This window comes from Rattus norvegicus, chromosome 6 (assembly GCF_021556685.1).
Source record: "Rattus norvegicus strain SHRSP/BbbUtx chromosome 6, alternate assembly SHRSP_T2T, whole genome shotgun sequence".
In the NCBI taxonomy this organism is placed as follows: Eukaryota; Metazoa; Chordata; class Mammalia; order Rodentia; family Muridae; genus Rattus; species Rattus norvegicus.
The window spans coordinates 47,401,774-47,420,546 of NC_141539.1; the positions used below are offsets into that span (position 1 = coordinate 47,401,774).

Sequence of the window (18,773 nt, forward strand, 5' to 3'; positions counted from 1 at the left end):
TCATGTTAAAGTGTATTTTGCACAGATAAAAAATGAGTATATTTTATTTTTGGTTTTGTTTGATTCCCCTTATTTTTTAAAAATTTAAATAAAAGCTTTTAATACATCTTTGTTTTGTTTTGCTGTTGTTTTCAAGATATGGTTTCTCTGTGTAGCCCTGGCTGTCCTGGAACTTGCTCTGTAGACCAGGCAAGCCTCAAATTCAAAAATCTGACTGTCTCTGCTTTCCAAATGCTGGGATTAAAGTTATGCACCACCTTGTCCAGCTTTTTAAATTTAAATTTAATTGCATTATAATCTCATAATTTAGGTAAGGGTTTGTTTGTTTGGTTACTGTGTAATTGTCTCTTTTAGGAACCAATGTTTTGAATGAGAAAGTAGAATAAAGATTGACTGTCAGAGTAAGGCTTCGCACTCTCGGTCCGGCACTCTCAGTGTGCACTTGGGAGGTGAGTTTCAAGGTACAGAGCTTTCCTCCTCATGGCCTGTCTTTGTTTCCTGCAGCGATCCGAGGAAGTCGTGAGCACTGCAGTTATCCCTAACACCAAGATCAACTCCATTAGCAGGGGCCTGAGACAGAGAAGCAAGCATGGTGAGTACCGATGCCCACAGCAAGGCTCCCTCACACGTTCCTTCATGAGGACATAGACGAAAGTCCAAGTTATTAAAGTCCAGTTGCTGCTGGGGGTACACTCGGGAGCAAATGCGCTGAAGTATGTGTTGTCCTTAGGCTGCTCTTCTGCAGGGGCAGCTGTCCCGCAGAAGGTAGTAACAGTGTCAGCTGTCTGAACCTGGCCTGTGTCTTGTGCTGTGCTATAGTGATGTGATTGTCTGAAATGGTTCAGCTGAGTGCCTCTCAGATTGGGCTAGCTCAATGCCATCCATGTTCACCTTTTGAACACTGTTTCTCACGTTGAATTTTGAACATACCTTTTTAAAACAGGAAAGATTATTTTTTCCTAAGATAGCTATAGCATGAGTACTGATTCAGTGAATTCTTTTTTTTTTTTTTTTTTTTTTTTGGTTCTTTTTTTCGGAGCTGGGGACCGAACCCAGGGCCTTGTGCTTCCTAGGTAAGCGCTCTACCACTGAGCTAAATCCCCAGCCCCGATTCAGTGAATTCTTACAGTGGGCCATTATTGAGAAGGATCTGAAAATATCCAGCTGGTGTTTTTATATTTTTGTGACTAACTAGGACCAGATAGATTGTCAAGTGGAAACCCACTGACCTAATGATATGGTAAATAGTTCTACAAAAGGTCGCTGTCAAGGTATGTATCCAAATGTATATGTGGTGACATGTGTATGAACATACATATATGGACATACATGAAATATATATATGTGAAATCCTTAGATAAATAACAGAGAGAATGCTCAAATACACAGATTTCTGTTTAAGCTTTAATAGTAACTTTAAAAGAAATGATTATTTTATATTTATGTATGTTGGTATTTTTCTGTATATGCAGGTGCCCTTAGAGGGCAGAGGACTGTGTTATAGATGGTTGTGACCCCACCATGTCGATGCTGGGAACGGCGCCCAGGTCCTCTTCAAGAGCAGCTAGTGCTCTTTCATCACTGACCCGTCCACCTCTCCAGCCCAATAGTGACTTTTTAATAGGCTAAAACTTGGTTGATTATTATTCAGTTTTATTAGAGTAAAACACGATTAGTTGTAACTTAGATATGTAAATAGTTAAAGTGTATAGTTCAGGTTTAAATGTCTACGGAACCTTGGATGGTGCATTAGGTGGTGTCTCCTAGTCAATGCCAGAGTCATGGCATTGTCACCTGTGAAAGAAAACCATTTACCAATATATGTAGGAGAGTACAGAGAAAGTTAAATGCAACATCGTCAGTGTCTAACTTTGTATGACAGTATGTGGGAACCTTGTCCATGCATACCACTTGGAGGGTTTATCCTGTTCGCCTCTGCATGCATCAGAAATGATTGGCTTTTTTTATATTTAAGACTCTGCCCTTCACTGATATTCTGGTGGGTGGAAGGAGTTGGAGTCTTCAGGGTGTGCAGAGAAGCTGTGTGGGAGTCAGTAACAAACTTCAGAAGCCATGTGTGAGAAATTTTGATAGTGTGCTTTTGAATGAATTTCTGTGTTTGCCTGGCTATGGCAGGTAAAATCAAGGGTCTTCACCCACTGTAGCATTGTCTGCAATTGGTTGTTACCATAGCTAAACATATAATTCTGACTGCTCTGGCAATTTCTTTATGATCTCTTACCTCATAAGAATGGTCCATTTGAAATATTCAGGAGCTGGGAAATGGCTCTCTCAGTGAAGTACCTGACATACAAGCACTGGAGGTCAGAGCCTCAAAACACATGTACAAGTGGCTAATTATGCCATGCTCCTTGTGACCTCAGTACTGGGAGGGATGGATTCAGGTAGATCTGCAAAGCTCACTGGCCAGCCATCCTCACCAAATCCACGGGTTTCAAATTCACTGGGAAACCCCATTTAAAAAGCTAAAGGTGGAAGGGCTGGAGAGATGGGACAGCAGGGAAGAGCATTTTGCCAACACCCACATGATGGCTTACAGCTGACAGTAGTTTGAGTTTCAGGGGATCGGATGGTTTCTTCTGGCTTCTGTGGGCACCTGGTTTTCCTATGTGGTACATATACATACATACAGGTAGAACACCCATATACATGAAACGAAATAATAGTAATTTTTAAAGGATTTAGAGTGATCAAGGAAGACCCTGTCATTGATTACAGATCTACACACTCCCACACATGGCCACACGAAACCCACTTACATGTGCATACACAGTAACAATTACAAACACTGCACACAATATCACATATAGATACGTAGGATACATCTGGTACCTAGGCAGTGGTATATCAAATTTCTTAGTTTCAGTTTCTCTCTCCAGAACCATTTTCATAAAAGCAGAGTGCCATTTTGAGTTAGTTTGTTTTCTTAAATGTGTGGATTGCCCTTTCCTGACCTCTAGGCATCATTTATTGGATCATGGCATTGCATATTCATCAACTAAAATACTGTTGAAATGGAACAGAAAACTGGTGGGTGCAGTGACCAAGTATTTCCACATAGGAATGCTTTGGGCACTGTAAAATACTCATCTAAAAAACTTAAATCTCCCTGGGTATGGTGGCAAAGCCTTTGATTCTAGCACTAGGAGGCAAAGGCAGACAATTCCATGCTGGCTTGGTCTATGTATTGAGTCACAGGACAACTTGGGTTACAGTGAGACACTGTCTCAAAACCAAATAAAAACAAAAACAAAAACAAAAATCTCAAACAAGCAAATTTCACCCATTTTTTTTTTTTTTTGGTTCTTTTTTTTTTTTTTTTTCGGAGCTGGGGACCGAACCCAGGGCCTTGCGCTTCCTAGGTAAGGGCTCTACCACTGAGCTAAATCCCCAGCCCCCATTTTTTTTTAAAAAACATACCAAGTAGTCAGTTTTCTGCCTCATGGATAACTGGGAAAATTGAGTATGATAACAAAATGTTTAGCTTTAGCATCTTTATACAAATGCATCCAATTAGTAAAAAGAATGTACAGATAGAAACTGTCAGGCTGGGGCTGGAGAGATGGCTCAGTGGTTAACAGCACTGACTGCTGTTCCAGAGGTCCCGAGTTCAAATCCCAGCAACTACATAGTGACTCACAACCATCTGTCATGAGATCTGATGCCCTCTTCTGATTGTTTGAAAACAGCTACAGTGTACTTATATTTAATAAATAAAGAAATAAGTCTTTTTTAAAAAAGAAAGAAAGAAAGAGACTATCAGGCTGGAGAGATGGTTCAACAGTTAAAAGCACTGGCTACTTTTCCAAAGTTCCTGAGTATATTTCCTAGCAACCACATTGTCCTAGGGTTTCTAATGTTGTGATAAAGTACCATGACCAAGAATCAAGCTGGGAGGGAAGGACTTATTTGTCTTATACTTCCAGATTCTAGTCTATTATTGGAGGTAGCCAGGACAGGAACTCAAGCGAGGTTGGAACCTAAAGGCAGAAGTTCATCCAGCGGCCAAGGAGGAGTGTTGCTGACTGGCTTGCTTCCCCTGGCATGCTCAGTCAGCTTTCTCATAGTACTCAGACCACCAGCCCAAAGGTGGTACCCACAATGGGCTGGTCCCTCCCCCACTGATCACTAATTGAGAAAATGCCATCCCTACAGCTGGATCTCATGGAGGTGTTTTCCCAACTTGGGGTCTTTTTGTCCCAATGACTAACTTGTGTCAAGTTGACACACAAGTTGAGCAGCCACTACACACATGGTGTACTTACAACCATCTATAAAATGATCTGATGCCATCTTCTGTCATGTAGGCATATATGCAAATAGAGCACTCATATACATAAGTAAATAAATCTTATAAAGGAAGAAAGAAGCTATTCATGGTTGAGTAGTGATGGATGTCTGTGCTTTCAGCACTTAGGAGGTGGAAACATAGGCAGGAAAATTGATACACATCTGAGGCCACCTCATCTGCATAGCAAGTTCCCCACTGGGCACAGTCACATAGTGGGACCTTATTAAAAAAACAAACAAAACAAAACCCAAAGCATGTATACATATATAGCATACAAAATCACATATACAAAATGTACATACATACAATATGTACAACACAAATAGACACAAAATCCACATACATACAAAGTATACACACATACACAAAGAATACATGCATATTCATAAAGCGTACATGTGTACACACAAGAAAACTATTTGAAGTACAAAAATGGAAGTCTTTCGGCACATGTAAACAGAGATGGCGTTATGTAGAAGCATTGTAGTGAGTTAGGATCTATGCATCTAAGGCTAGCTATTTGTCCTTCAGAGAAAGGCTGGGATTGGTACGTGTGTGAAGGCTTCCAGTGCATACTTTATCACCAAGCAGAAGCCCTGGAGACCCTCGGAGTAAGCCCAGAACTAAAGGTAAGTGACGTGTGTCTGGATGTTAGCTGTTGTCGTTTGAAAAGTGGGACTCGAGTGGACCCTCCCCTAACTCTAAGCTTAGAAGTCTATCTTGAGGTCTGCATTTAATCCCCAGCACTGAAAAACAAAATGGAACATTATTTATTTGGTTTTCCCATGTGCCCAGTAAGGAGAAGCATGTGAGAACGCATGTAGATCAGGGGCCATCTGTAGAGTGTGAGAGCTTGTGTGGTACATGTGCCTATGCGTATGTCACCATCACCTGTTTTCCTTCCTTGGTAGAATGAAGTCTTGCACAGTTTTTGGAAGCGCTACCTTCAGAAGAGCAAGCAGGCCTATTGTAAAAACCCAGTTCGCACAAGTGGAAGGAAAGCCAAGGTGAGCCCTGGGCCCTGACATGAGGCACTAAAATTCACTCGCGTGACAGAAAAACAAAGGTGTTTCTCATGACTGCTTGAGTCTGACTGTGGTGCTTGTCTGTGAATTTTCAGGAAAGAGGCGTCTGGTGCAATCCAGAATGATCTAGACTTCAAAATGAATTGTGGCTGTTTATTAAACTAGTTATAACATGAAGGAAGTAAAATTTATCTTCTGTCTTAGCGTTTTACTGTTATGAATAGACACCATGACCAAGGCACATTTTATTTTATTTTTTTTTTTCTTTTCCTTTTTTTCGGAGTTGGGGACCAAACCCAGGGCCTTGCGCTTGCTAGGCAAGCGCTCTACCACTGAGCTAAATCCCCAACCCCCAAGGCACATTTTATAAAGGGCAATGTTTAATTGGGGCTGGCTTACAGATTCAGAGGGTCAATCCATTATCCTTAAGGTTGGAACATGGCAACAACTAGGCAGGCATGGTGCAGGAGGAGCTGAGAGTTCTACATCTTCATCTAAAGGCTGCTAGTAGAATATTGGCTTCTAGGCAGCTAGGATGAGGGCCTTAAAGCCCACATCCACAGTGACAGACCTACTCCAACAAGGCCACACCTACTCCAACAGGGCCACACCTCCAAATAGTGCTACTCCCTGGGCCAAGCATATGCAAACCATCACAGTTTCCTTTTGGAAATTTTTGTTGTTTTGGTTTTGGTCTTTTGAGGCAAGGTCTAACTTCCTAGTCGAGACTGGCCTTGGACTCTTGGTAATCCTTCTGCTACAGGCTTTCAAGTACTAGGATTACAGCCACCAAACCCAACTCATGCATTTTATAGAGAGAACTTTAAGGAATTTCTTATTTGCTTTGTAGCATCGGAGTCAAACTAATATGTTGGGTAAACTCTGTGCCTCTGGGCTTCCTAACTGGCCTAGAAGAGGGCTTTTGAGGGACATCTGTCATTTGGCTGCTTAATTTGTAGTATTTGTTTGTCTTGTTTTTTTTACTGTTGTTAGAATTTTTTGCATATGGTAGTCCTATGATGGTGGTGGTGGTGGTGGTGGTGGTGGTGGTGGTGGTGGTGGTGGTGGCTGTTTTTGAGACAGGACCTGATTATTTCTCCCTGGCTGGCCTTAAACTCACAGATATCCACACTGCTTCTGCCTCCCAAGTGCTATGATTAAAGGCAAGTGCACCACCCAGCTTATTTTATTTTGAGACAGGGTCTTATGTATCCTAGGCCAGCCTTGCTGTATAGTCGAGGATGACCTTGGCTTGCCTTCACCTCCCGAGTACTAGATTGACAGATATAATTTTATGTTTATGTTTGTATTCAGAAGATCCAAACCAGGGCTTTGTGCATGCTAGGCAAGCATTCTAGCAACTGAGCTGCATCCCCAGGCCCTGCATGTGTTGTTCCTTCAGTTGGCCCCCCTGCTTACTTTACCTGGCATCTCCATGTCTGCCCCTTACTGTCCCATCTCAGAGCTTTGAAGTGACGGCCAGGCAATCTGGGTGCCCGTCCAAGCCACTCTCTGAGCCGTTTGCTCTGAATTGCTTCCGAAGTGTGTTATGGCACTTTTGCTTGGAGTAAAGGACAGTTCCAGTGCTGAGGTGTGTCTGAAGAGTGGCAGCTACCCTCCAGGACTTCGCCTCAGTCCTCGAGACTCACGTTTGCTAGAAACTTGGGAGGTGGTCCAGCATTTCCTAGTTTGGCAAGGACCTCATAAGTCTGTATGCAAAGGTCAGTGATCCAGGTCTAAGATGCCTGGGTCAAAAGGAAAGGACTAAGTTATAGGTGAACAAAGGAGAGGCCTCAGAGCTGCACACGGGTCACTAACCTGTCCAGGTATAGGAGCCCACATGCTTGTCACGAAAAGCAAAAGGTGCTCTATGGTCTTATGATGCCATAAAAAAGAAAGAAAGAATTATTCAAAATAGTCAAAACATGACCTTTAAATTTCATACTTGGTGTCTCTGGTTGTCTTTGCGCCCTGGGATGCTGCCTAGCACATAGAAAACAGAAATGAAAAATTGGGATTCTCTATGACACTTTAATCTTAGGCTAACTGAAAACTTACAAAAGTTTTGTTGATGTGAGTAAACACCTGGTGGATAGTATCACATTAAATCCTGGCGAATAAGAAACGAAATTGGAAGCCCATTGGTAAATCACATCATTTCTGTCACACTAGTATTGCAGTACTGTTTCCTGAAAGGGATAGAAAAATATATTTTAAATTAAAAATGTGTTTGGGCTGGTACAACCACTCTGAAAATCAGTCTGGAGGTTCCTCAGAAAATCGGACATTGTACTACCTGAGGACCCCGCTATACCCCTCCTGGGCATATACCCAAATATGCTCCAACATATAACAAAGATACGTGCTCTACTATGTTCATCGCAGCCTTATTTATAATAGCCAGAAGCTGGAAAGAACCCAGATGCCCTTCAACAGAGGAATGGATACAGAAAATGTGGTACATCTACACAATGGAATATTACTCAGCTATCAAAAACAATGACTTCATGAAATTTGTGGGCAAATGGTCGGAACTGGAAAACATCATCCTGAGTGAGGTCACTCAGTCACAGGAAAACACACTTGGTATGCACTCATTGATAAGTGGATATTAGCCAAAAAGCTCGAGTTACCCAAGATGTAATCCACAGACCACAGGAAGCTCAAGAAGAAGGATGACCAAAATGCAGATGCTCCCACTCCTTCATGCAGATGCTCCCACTCCTTCTTAAAAGGGGGAAATAATATCCATAGGAGGGAATATGGAAGCAAAGTTTAGAGCAGTGACTGAGGAACTGTCATTCAGAGCCTGCCCCACATGTGGCCCATATATATATATATATATATATATATATATATATGTGTGTGTGTGTGTGTGTGTGTGTGTGTGTGTGTGTGTGTGTGTGCGTGTGTGTGTATATATATATATATATATATTTATTTATCTCCAGCAAAACTAGATAAGATTGATGAAGATAAAAAATGCATGCTGAAAGGGACCGGATATAGATCTCTCCTGAGAGAGACATCCAGGGCATGTCCAATACAGAGGTCAATGCAAGCAGCAAACCACTGAGCTGAGAACAGGACTCCCTTGGGGGGAATTAGAGGAAGGATTGAAAGAGTTGAAGGAGTTTGTAACCCCATAAAAACAACAATGCCAACCAATCAGAGCTTCCAGGGACTCAACCACTACCAAAAGACTATATACATGGACTGACCCAGGGCTCCAACTGCATATGTAGTAGAAAACAGCCTTTTTGGGGCACCAGTGGAAGGGGAAGCCCTTGGTCCTGCCAAGGTTGGACCCCCAGTGCAGGGGAATATGGGGGTGGGAGGCAATAAGGGGGGATGTATAGGAGGAATACCCATATGGGGAGGGGGAAGGAATGGGAGTGCTTATGGACAGGAAACCAGGAAGGGGAATAACATTTGAAATATAAGTAAAGAAATATATCTAATAAAAAATTTTTAAAAATGTGTTTGGGGAGTCACTTACAGATAGAGAACTTGCCTAGCAGTTCTGAACCACAGATCCCACCTTGGAATGTAGGGACCTCAGTAACGCTGCAAATGCGACCTTAGGGCTTTGGATGCAACTGTTCCAAGTAGAGAGGCCAGTGTCTGCACCCTAACCTACCGTGTTTGAGCTATGGATAACTATTGATTCCAGATCGAGCAAACGAATGTGTGTAGTAAGGCCTTGGAAAGGATGTTATGTAACCCAGACTGGCCATGGAGGACTTACCAGTATGGTGAAGGGTCTTGGGAAATGAGGTTAGCATGAGGTGTGGAAAAGAAGCAATGCTGAACTTCAGGCCTCCCTGGACCACCCACCCAATCCTATATCAGGTGAGCGGCAGCGGATGGGGCTGGCAGCACACAAGACAGGATGAGCAGTAGGCTGTAGAAGGGTTTTGTGAGAGATCCAACGGGACTTCCTGATGGTCTTCATGTGGGGTGTGGGAGGCAGGAGTCAAGGATGCCTGCAGGTTTCTCAGCCTTAGCAGGTAGAAGGAAAGAACTGCCACAAACAGAAAGGGCAGGTGGGACCAGGGGTAGGGTTTGGGACATGTTAAGTTTGAGACAGCTGTTAGACATCCAAGAGGAGAAATCACATATGTAGTGAAACAGACAAGTCTGTAGTGGAAAGGGTAGATATTTAAAACTGCCAGTGTACATTATAACCATGAAATAATCAAATCCAGGCTGTAAGCATTCTACCCCTGAACTACAGCTTCCAAACAAGTGCCTGTTACTCTGTGACAAAACATCACGACTGTAAGCAACTGGGGAGGAGAGGGTTTAATTCTCTGATACTCCACATCCTAGTGCGTCACTGAAGGAGGTTAGGCAAGAGCTGCAGCAGCGACTCTGGAGGAACACTACAAACTGACTGGCTCCAGCTTGCTCAGCCTCTTCTGTTATTGTTTTGTTCTACATGGAAAATGGTAGCATTTATATGAACCTCCCTGTGTGGCTTCGGCCGGCAGGACACAGGCAGACCCAACACCCTTCATCTTTTCCTCAGCTCTTCTGATGAACACTTTGGCCTTGAGGGACGACAGGCTGCTTAGGGACCTCTCCCTTCCCCAGGACTTTGCAGGATCCTGATTGTACCACAGCAGTGATGGCAGCAGCTCCATTCTTGTTTTGCAGCACTCCACCTGTGTCTGCTCAGCAATTCAGCAGCTGAAAGGCAAAAGGATGGCATCAAGTCTCCCAGCCTACTTTCCTATACAGCCCAGGGCCATCTGCCTGGGATAGCACCACCCAGAGGCTGGGCCTCTGTAGCATTAATTTCCAAATGGCACACATGCTTGCTCACTGAAGTTCCTTCTTCCCAAATGACTCAAACTTGTGTTAAGTAAGCCAAAATTAGCCAGCATACTGAGATACCCCAACATTTTAAGTACCCTTAAGGAAGAATGCTGTAAATTAAACTGTGACATGCTAATGATTGTTTGAGTTACCTGGATTTCAGGGGTTTTAAAATGTGGGTGGGTACATCACAAACGTAAAATACAGTAGCTATGATTTAAACCCTAAGTTTGTTGGATGTTACCAAAATGCAGACACAGAAGAGGACCAAAAACCTGAGCTCTGGGCCTTCCCAGGGTTACTGTGTTGTGAAGTCAGGACAGCTGAGAGGAGGGATGTTCTGGAAGCCAAGGAGACAGTGTTTCATAGGAGGACAGTGGCATCTGGTGATGCTGCTGCTAGGTTAGGGAGAGAGGGCTGAGACTGATCAGACAACCAGTGGAGCTGAACTGGAATGGGGTACCAGGCAGGCAGACGGATGAAAGGCAGCCTATCTTCACTTCCTCAAGGCATTTTGCTTCAAAGACATTCAGAAAATTGGATGGAAAAGTTTTAAGTGGGAGAGATGATAGTGTATTTAGTATTGACAGACTGCTACTGAAGGGTTAAAATTTCTAAAAGTTAGTCATGAACAAAGTCCAGACATGCCTGAGAGAATTTGAGATAGGGCTCACTGGCCCGACTATCAACTCCCAAGGACACTGGCCATCTGGAGCCACCCTCTCCCCTTCCTTCACTCCCTGAGGATGGGTCATCCCCCTGCTGCAGTGAGATGAGTTGCCCTGCCCACATTGATGAGATGCTAGATTACACGTATGCTTTGTTGATGTAACTCCGTGCCAAAAGTAACTGTGCACCCTTTGTATTAGCCAATTATGTGTATCCACACGAAACCCCTGGTTTTCCCTATATAAGCTCCTGCCTAGAGAGGCTCGGGGCTTGACTCAATCTCCTGTGTGAGATACGTGTCAGCCCGAGATCTCGTAAATAAAACTGCCTCTTGTTGATTACATCAAGACCGGCTTCTCGTGTTTCCTGGGGGTACCCCAACCCGTGACTGGAGCGAGAGTCTCCCCAAGTCTGGGGGTCTTTCACTACAGTAGAAATGAGTGATTTGAGGCGAGTGTACAAGTGGAGAAGTTGGCTTTAGTGGGAAATTACATATCCCAGAAAAACTGGGAACAGGGCAGAGTCTATGACAGAACAGCAGGCAGGTAGGTGCCTTGCAGGAATCTGTGGAAGTCCTCTTCTGATTGCTTCAGGTTTTCTAAGTGCATGCTTCTCGGTCAGCTTTGTGATGCACCTTGCCTCATGCAAGGGACATTTAGTTTCCTTCAGGATTTTTTGCTTCTGTGTTCCATATGCTTCTTCAGTACATGAGTTTGATCTCCTTGTGATAAGGTCATGTTTCTTGACCTGCAGGGGTGAGGTCATAGGACTGTGAATGTTATCAGCTCCTCTTGGCCATGTAAGCTAATGAGATCTTTAAGTAGCTGGTCCCCTGACTATTCTCCAGACACTGACTACCATCTCATTAGTTCACACGTGACAACAGTAGAATGAAGTAGTACATCCTCCTTAGGTACTGGTTATACACAGAAAGTGCTATGCGGGGAAGTAAGAAATCAGGAAGAAGAGTGGTTGGAAAGGCAGCATAGTAGAGTAAAAAATCAATTGAAAAGAGAGAAAAGGCAGTTTGGGCAAAAGAAATGAAGGGACAAGATACAAAGTTAAAATTTCCCAGGCAGATGTGGTAGAAAGCAGCCAGCATGGTAGATCCAAAATGACATTGGTGCTTTCTTTTGATCCTACAAGAGAGGTACACCTGGAAGGAGGAGGAGGAGGAGGAGGAGGAGGAGGAGGAGGAGGAGGAGGAGGAGGAGGAGGAGGAGGAGGAAGAGGAGGAGGAGGAGGAGGAGGAGCAGCAGCAGCAACAGCAGCAGGAGGAGGAGTGTGTGTGTGTGTGTGTGTGTGTGTGTGTGTCTGTGTGTGTGTCTGTGTCTGTGTGTGTCTGTGTGTGTCTGACTGTTTCCTTACTTAGCCTTGTTTGTAGTCCCTCTCTGGGAAACATTGCTGATTAGAGCAGTTCCCCAGAAAGGACTCAGTGATGGGCAGACTATTTAGAGTCACAGAAGTTAGCTTTCAAACTCCAGCAGTAATTTCTGTTTGTGTTGTCTTGTGAACAGGTATTAGAAGACAATCTGCAGTCCTCTGACTGGGGCAGTGATTTTGAGTTGCTCAGTGACACCACATGTCCTCCTGAAAGTGGAGCAGAGTTCCAGTCTGACTCCCAGACTCCAAAGCCTTTCCCTGCCACCAAACGATCATCAAAGTCAGGTAAAATGGAGAAACAGTCTACCTAGAGTCTTTAAAAACCGTTATTATTTATTGTGTGTGTATAGGAGAGTACATATGTGTGACAGTCACTGGCTGTTCTTCCAGAGGATCTGGGCTTGATTCTCAGCGTGCACACGGGCAGATCATAACTGTTTATAACTCCAGTTCTAGGGGATCTGGTGTCCTCTGTGTCCTCTGCAGATACCAGGCACACAGATGGTGCACACTCACATACAGACACACATGTACCAAAATAAAAAATAAATCTTTTAAAAATGATGATTTCTGGAGCGTTCTTTTAGTTTTTACACTAAAATTAAAACTATAAAGTGCCGACCATTACAAGGAATATAAAACACCAGCTACCATCCCACTCAGAAATAAACATGACTGCTATAGGTGGCATCCCAGCCACCAGAAAGCTGTTGATTTGCATATGTAGACAGAAAGGCAAGGGTTTTGTTTTGTTTTGTTTTGTTTTGTTTTTTGTCTAAGACAAGGGTTTCTCTTTGTAACAGTCCTGGCTGTCCTGGAACTCATTCTGTAGACCAGGCTGGAATTGAACTCATAGAGGCGAGAGGGTCTGCCTCTCAGGCATTGAGATTAAAGGCATTAGGCCACAGTGCCTAGCTGAAAGGCAAGATTTTAAGTACATATAATTCAAATAGTTCTCCATGTTATAAAAAAAATTGCAGAGAGAGAGAGAGAGAGAGAGAGAGAGAGAGAGAGAGAGAGAGAAAGAGAAAGAGACCCTTAGTATACCTCGCCTTCACTGCTGCTGGCATGCTGGGATTTCCCCTTAAGGTAGAATTTGTCAGCTTTCTGCTCAGATATCACCTTTTTTTTTTTTTTTTCTATTTTTTTTTTTTCGGAGCTGGGGACCGAATCCAGGGCCTTGCGCTTGCTAGGCAAGCGCTCTACCACTGAGCTAAATCCCCAACCCCAAGATCACCTTCTTTTTTTTTTTTTTTTTTTTTTTTCATATTTCATGGTATCTTTTCTCTCTTAGGTAGATGAGCATCTGTGATTTCTTTTTTTTTTTTTTTTATTAACTTGAGTATTTCTTATATACATTTCGAGTGTTATTCCCTTTTCCGGTTTCCGGGCAAACATCCCCCTAATCCCTCCCCCTCCCCTTCTTTATGGGTGTTCCCCTCCCCATCCTCCCCCCATTGCCGCCCTTCCCCCAACAATCACGTTCACTGGGGGTTCAGTCTTAGCGGGACCAAGGGCTTCCCCTTCCACTGGTGCTCTTACTAGAATATTCATTGCTACCTATGAGGTTGGAGTCCAGGGTCAGTCCATGTATAGTCCTTAGGTAGTGGCTTAGTCCCTGGAAGCTCTGGTTGCTTGGCATTGTTGTACATATGGGGTCTCGAGCCCCTTCAAGCTCTTCCAGTTCTTTCTCTGATTCCTTCAACGGGGGACCTATTCTCAGTTCAGTGGTTTGCTGCTGGCATTCGCCTCTGTATTTGCTGTGTCTCTCAGGAGCGATCTACATCCGGCTCCTATCGGCCTGCACTTCTTTGCTTCATCTATCTTGTCTAATTGGATGGCTGTATATGTGTGGGCTACATGTGGGGCAGGCTCTGAATGGGTGTTCCTTCTGTGTCTGTTTTAATCTTTGCCTCTCTATTCCCTGCCAAGGGTATTCTTATTCCCCTTCTAAAGAAGGAGTGAAGCATTCACATTTTGGTCATCCTTCTTGAGTTTCGTGTGTTCTGGGCATCTAGGGTAATTCAAGTGTTTGAGCTAATAGCCACTTATCAATGAGTGCATACCATGTGTGTTTTTCTGTGATTGGGTTACCTCACTTAGGATCACCTTCTTAAAGAGGTCCTTCTGACCACCTGCTCAAAAGAGCCATCTTGCCCCCTTTCTAGAAACCTTTGGATGCCCCTGCATTGCTGTTTTTCTGGACAACACTTTTCTCTGTCCACCATAATTGTTGTTTATGGCTTAGTAGAGTGTAAATTACTGGAGAGGTGAGACACCGGTCATTGTCATTTCCCCAGGCCTAGGGGAGTGGCACAGAAAGTGAGGTGGGTCTCTGTAGAATAAGTAGGCTTGGCTATAGTGTCTGCTGGAGGGCACCTGGAGGGTGGGTGGGGGTAAAGTGCTACCTTATCCAAGCAGTTTGGAATTTTCCCTCTGATTGTTTGACCTTTTATTTTTAAAAATAGCTTGTGTTCGCTACATAAAAATTTACATCTCTTTTAAAAATCTCATTCCACCCTAACGATAACCCTAATTAGATTGAATACATGAAGGGAATCAGTTATAGTTTATTTTGAATGGCCATTGTTTTGTTACTCGTTTTTAACAGTTTCACTGTGTTTCTGAATAAGCAGCATCCGTCTGTTCTGGATCTGTTGATGGAGTGGAGTACTCAGAGCGGAAGGAGAAGGGGCTCCTGAAGATGACTGTGCCCAGGACACTTGCCCTCTGCTATCTGTCCTTGCTCTGGCAGAGAGAAACAATTACACTTTCAGACCTTTTGAGGTAAGCTGAACTTACTTCCTGATTATCTGTGTGAATTTAGGAACATCTTCTAGATATTTTTAATTTTATAAGAAAGCATAAAAGCTTGGGTAGTCATTGAACAAGTCTGTAAATGTTTCTCTGTTTCTGCGTCCTTCCAGGTAAAACGGGTCTGTCATAGTAATAGCACCTTAGGGCTGTAACTGCTTCCACCACTGGCACTGTGTGAGCACCTGAGCAATGAGTGCAGCATCATTAGTGCCCTGGCAAGTCAGCATGGAGTCTCACAGTCACTGCTGTCATCATCGGCACTTGTCCTTCTATTAAATAGACTGCTCCTCATAAATGATGATAGTGCCTTTGATTTTGGCACATTAAGCAAATAAGAAAGCTGGTCTCAGGTGTGAGCAGCTGCACATAGACCTCTCGCGATTCAGTGAACTTTGCTCAGTTGAACCTTGCCTTGCTTTGTACCCTCAGTAGATGACATCATCTTCTCCCAAGACTAATTATTATCTCTGTGCTGATGACTCCCCACTCTATATCACCAGCCCAGGCTTGTCTGCCGAGGGCCAGACCCATATATTCATCTGTATAGCTGCCCATGGTCATGACTACTTGATGCCTTTAGTGTTAAAACCATGTGACTAAAAATTGCCTCACCATCTGCCTCCTTGATCCTGCTCTCCTCCAGTGTTCTTAGCACATGCTATGGACCCTGGTGGTGGCAGGAAACGGAGGGTTTCTCCTGGACTCTCCTCACTCTACATATGCAGCCCGTCATTGTACTGTAGCCCTTTTTTTTTTTTTTTTTTTGGTTCTTTTTTTCGGAGCTGGGGACCGAACCCAGGGCCTTGCGCTTCCTAGGTAAGCGCTCTACCACTGAGCTAAATCCCCAGCCCCGTACTGTAGCCCTTACATTTCCAACCCAGCTCTGTAACTCATCTTCCCTCCCTGCCTTACGTCACCTCACCCTGATTGATTGCTTACCGATCTCTCACTTGCACTCTGTCTGCAGGCTGTCATTCCTTTTCATCTCCCTGCTGATAACCAGAGGGTCTTTCAGAAAGATCCCTAATCAGAGGACGTAATCGTGTCCTCAGAGCTGGCCAGTCATCCCAGGGCAGTTGTAAGTGGGCAACAGAACTGCCCTAGAAATTTAACAAATGAGAGAAGTTCTTCTCAGGGAAAACACTGTGTGGGTGGAGTAAACAGTCCCAGTCTTCAGCCTCCCTTGCTCACCCTCCTCCCCACACAGGGAATTGAAAAATGCCTTCAAGATTAGATCCAGCAGTCGCCCACCATGCTCCTTGGGTACACAGGCTGAGTCCCTTGGGCAGTAGGAGAAGAGGCTGACACCACTGCTCCTCTGTGCTCTGTTTTAACCCCAGAAGGAGCTCCAAGTCAGATTCTCAACTGTCTCCTCTTGACCAGCAGCCCCAGCATTGACCGGGGACTGCAGGACTCAGACCCTGGGGTAGGGCCTGCTTATCTCTGCTGAGTTGCCCTCCAGGTTCTCCAGAGCAGTCTGAGCTACTGCTAGAAGCTGAAGAGCATTGCTCTGCAGGGAGCCATGGCTAGTTTGGCTGGAATCTATACTCATCCATTCATCCCCTCCTTCCTTCTTCTTTTTTCTTTTTTCTTTTCTTTCCTCTCCTTTTTTTCTTTCTTTTCTTTCTTTCTTTCTTTTTTTTTTTTTTAAGACAGGATCGCTCTCCTCACTCTGGCCTCTACTCAAAGATCTGCCTGACTCTGCCTCCAGTGCTGGGATTAAAGGTGTGCACTACCACACCCAGCCCTACATATTTTGTAGTTGATGGTGAACTGTGTCCTTATTTATCTTCAGAGCAGCATCCATAGGCTTTAGGATTAATTCTTCTTATCCCTTCACATTTACTATAATGGACCCTCCCCTGCTGGCAGCAACAACAGACAGTAACAGCAGCCAACATTGCTTGGACAAGTCCTTGTTGAGCAGCTGCTGTACTCGTGTAAGTGCTCCAGAGTGCAGAGCCTTGAGAGGCAGTTGGGAGCCTGTGAGCCGTGTCCACTTTCACACTGACCATGGATAAAGGAGAAGGTGATGGGCCACGCACGTCAGAGCAGAACTAGGGTGCGGGGCGGAGCCTGACTGCGCAAAAAGGCGTCCATCCGAGCTGCTCTTGGAGTGAAGGAGCAGCCAGCCCGACCCGCGCTATCCCAGCATTCCAGGGGGCGGGCACCTAACCAGGACAGGGCTCTGGAGGAAGAGACTGACGGGAGGGGAGGACTGAGAATGAGCAGCACAGAGGTGAGCTTGGTAAGCCACGCCAGGATCAGGGAACTTTTCCCCTTTAAAGATTTCTGACACTTTCATATGCATGTATAATAAATCTTAGTTGTTTTCACCTCCAGGCCTCTCATTCCTATATAACTTAAAAATATTGACATATAATTTCCATATGATAAAGTTCCAACCATTAAGAATATGCAGTCCCGGGGTTGGGGATTTAGCTCAGTGGTAGAGCGCTTGCCTAGCAAGCGCAAGGCCCTGTGTTTGGTCCCCAGCTCCGAAAAAAAGAAAAGGAAAAAAAAAAAAAAGAATATGCAGTCCCTTAGGGCTGAGATATGGCTCAGAGAGTTAGAAGCACTTCCTGCTCTTTCAGAGAATCTGAGCTCAGTTCCCAGCAAGCCCATGGTATCTCAGAACTGACTGAGTCCAGTTCCAGGGGACTGGTACTCTCTTCTAGACCCCACAAGCACTAGGTACACATGTATTACATACATAGATGTGCAGGCAAACACTCATATGCATAAAATAAATACATCCTTAGAAAGATGCACAATTTGCACTAGGTGTGATGGTGCAAGCCTTTAACCCTCTGCATTCAGGAGACAGAGAGGCAGGCAGAAGTGTGACGTGTGTTCCAGGGCAACAGTGCGACCGTCTCACATAACAAAACAAAACAGGAAGTAAAATGTGATTCAGTGGTTTCTCAGAATACCACAAAAATATTCACTGTCACTTTGATTCACTTCCAGGACATATTTTATTACCTTAAAAATGCCCCGTGCCCATTAGGACTTTGAGTTTTAAGTCCTATAGTAAGTGGTGGGGAGACTGTAGCCGGAGCGACCATCTGATCTTAAAGGGTCACCCAGGTAGCTCTGTGGAGTGGTATTCTGTACAGGGAAGGGAGACAGGTCTTTTCCTATACCATAGGCAAGAGGCGGCTGCTTGGATGAAGCTGTAGTAAGGGAAATGGAAAGGATAAACAGACCAGGACTGTTCCGCAGAGCACACAGCTCTAATATGTGGTGTTGCTTTGATGGTCTACAGCCAAGAGCTGGCTTGTTAAAGTCTAATGTGTCTCAAATCAAAGCTTCCAAATACTGTGTAAAATTATGAGCAGAGAGTATTTCCCAGAGATGGTGCTGAGACCTTTGTTGGGCAGGAGAGGGGCGAGGGATGCTTTTTTCTTGTGTCAGTTCCTTTTCAACAACTTCCTGGCTTGATCCAGAGAGGCTGCTGATAATACCCACTAAAGGAATAGTGTGTTAGAATTTTGATTGAGCTGCCATCCATTGTAGGGGTGAAAGGTTTTCAAAAAGAAATTTCAAATTCAAAAGTAAGCCAACATTGAGAAGTGGTTAGAACAGGGCTGAAAACTGTCATTGTTAAACCCCACATACCTCCAGATCTGCTCTGGGTGCAGCTCTGCTTCCCTGAGTCTCAGTCCTCTTTCTTGCCTCTGCTTCAGCACCACTGAATGAGCCTCTCTGGCAGCCCATGTGGGCACGATCCTTCTTTCCTGTCT

At 44.3% G+C, this 18,773-nt stretch overlaps 1 protein-coding gene across 11 annotated transcripts in view; it reads left to right on the top strand.

The window, feature by feature from the left end:
• Taf1b (TATA-box binding protein associated factor, RNA polymerase I subunit B) overlaps window positions 1-18,773 on the top strand; it is a 76,408-nt gene that overhangs the window by 14,552 nt on the left and 43,083 nt on the right. For 8 of the 11 annotated variants that reach the window (XR_015622158.1, XM_087554782.1, XM_087554776.1 and 5 more), the window contains 5 exon segments: window positions 505-592; window positions 4,844-4,941; window positions 5,224-5,319; window positions 12,345-12,495; window positions 14,847-14,997. Coding sequence is in view for 10 of the 11 variants with exons in the window: in XM_087554782.1 (XP_087410908.1) it covers window positions 505-592; window positions 4,844-4,941; window positions 5,224-5,319; window positions 12,345-12,495; window positions 14,847-14,997 (584 nt within the window). In the remaining variant the exon portion in view is untranslated. 11 annotated transcript variants of the gene reach the window in all.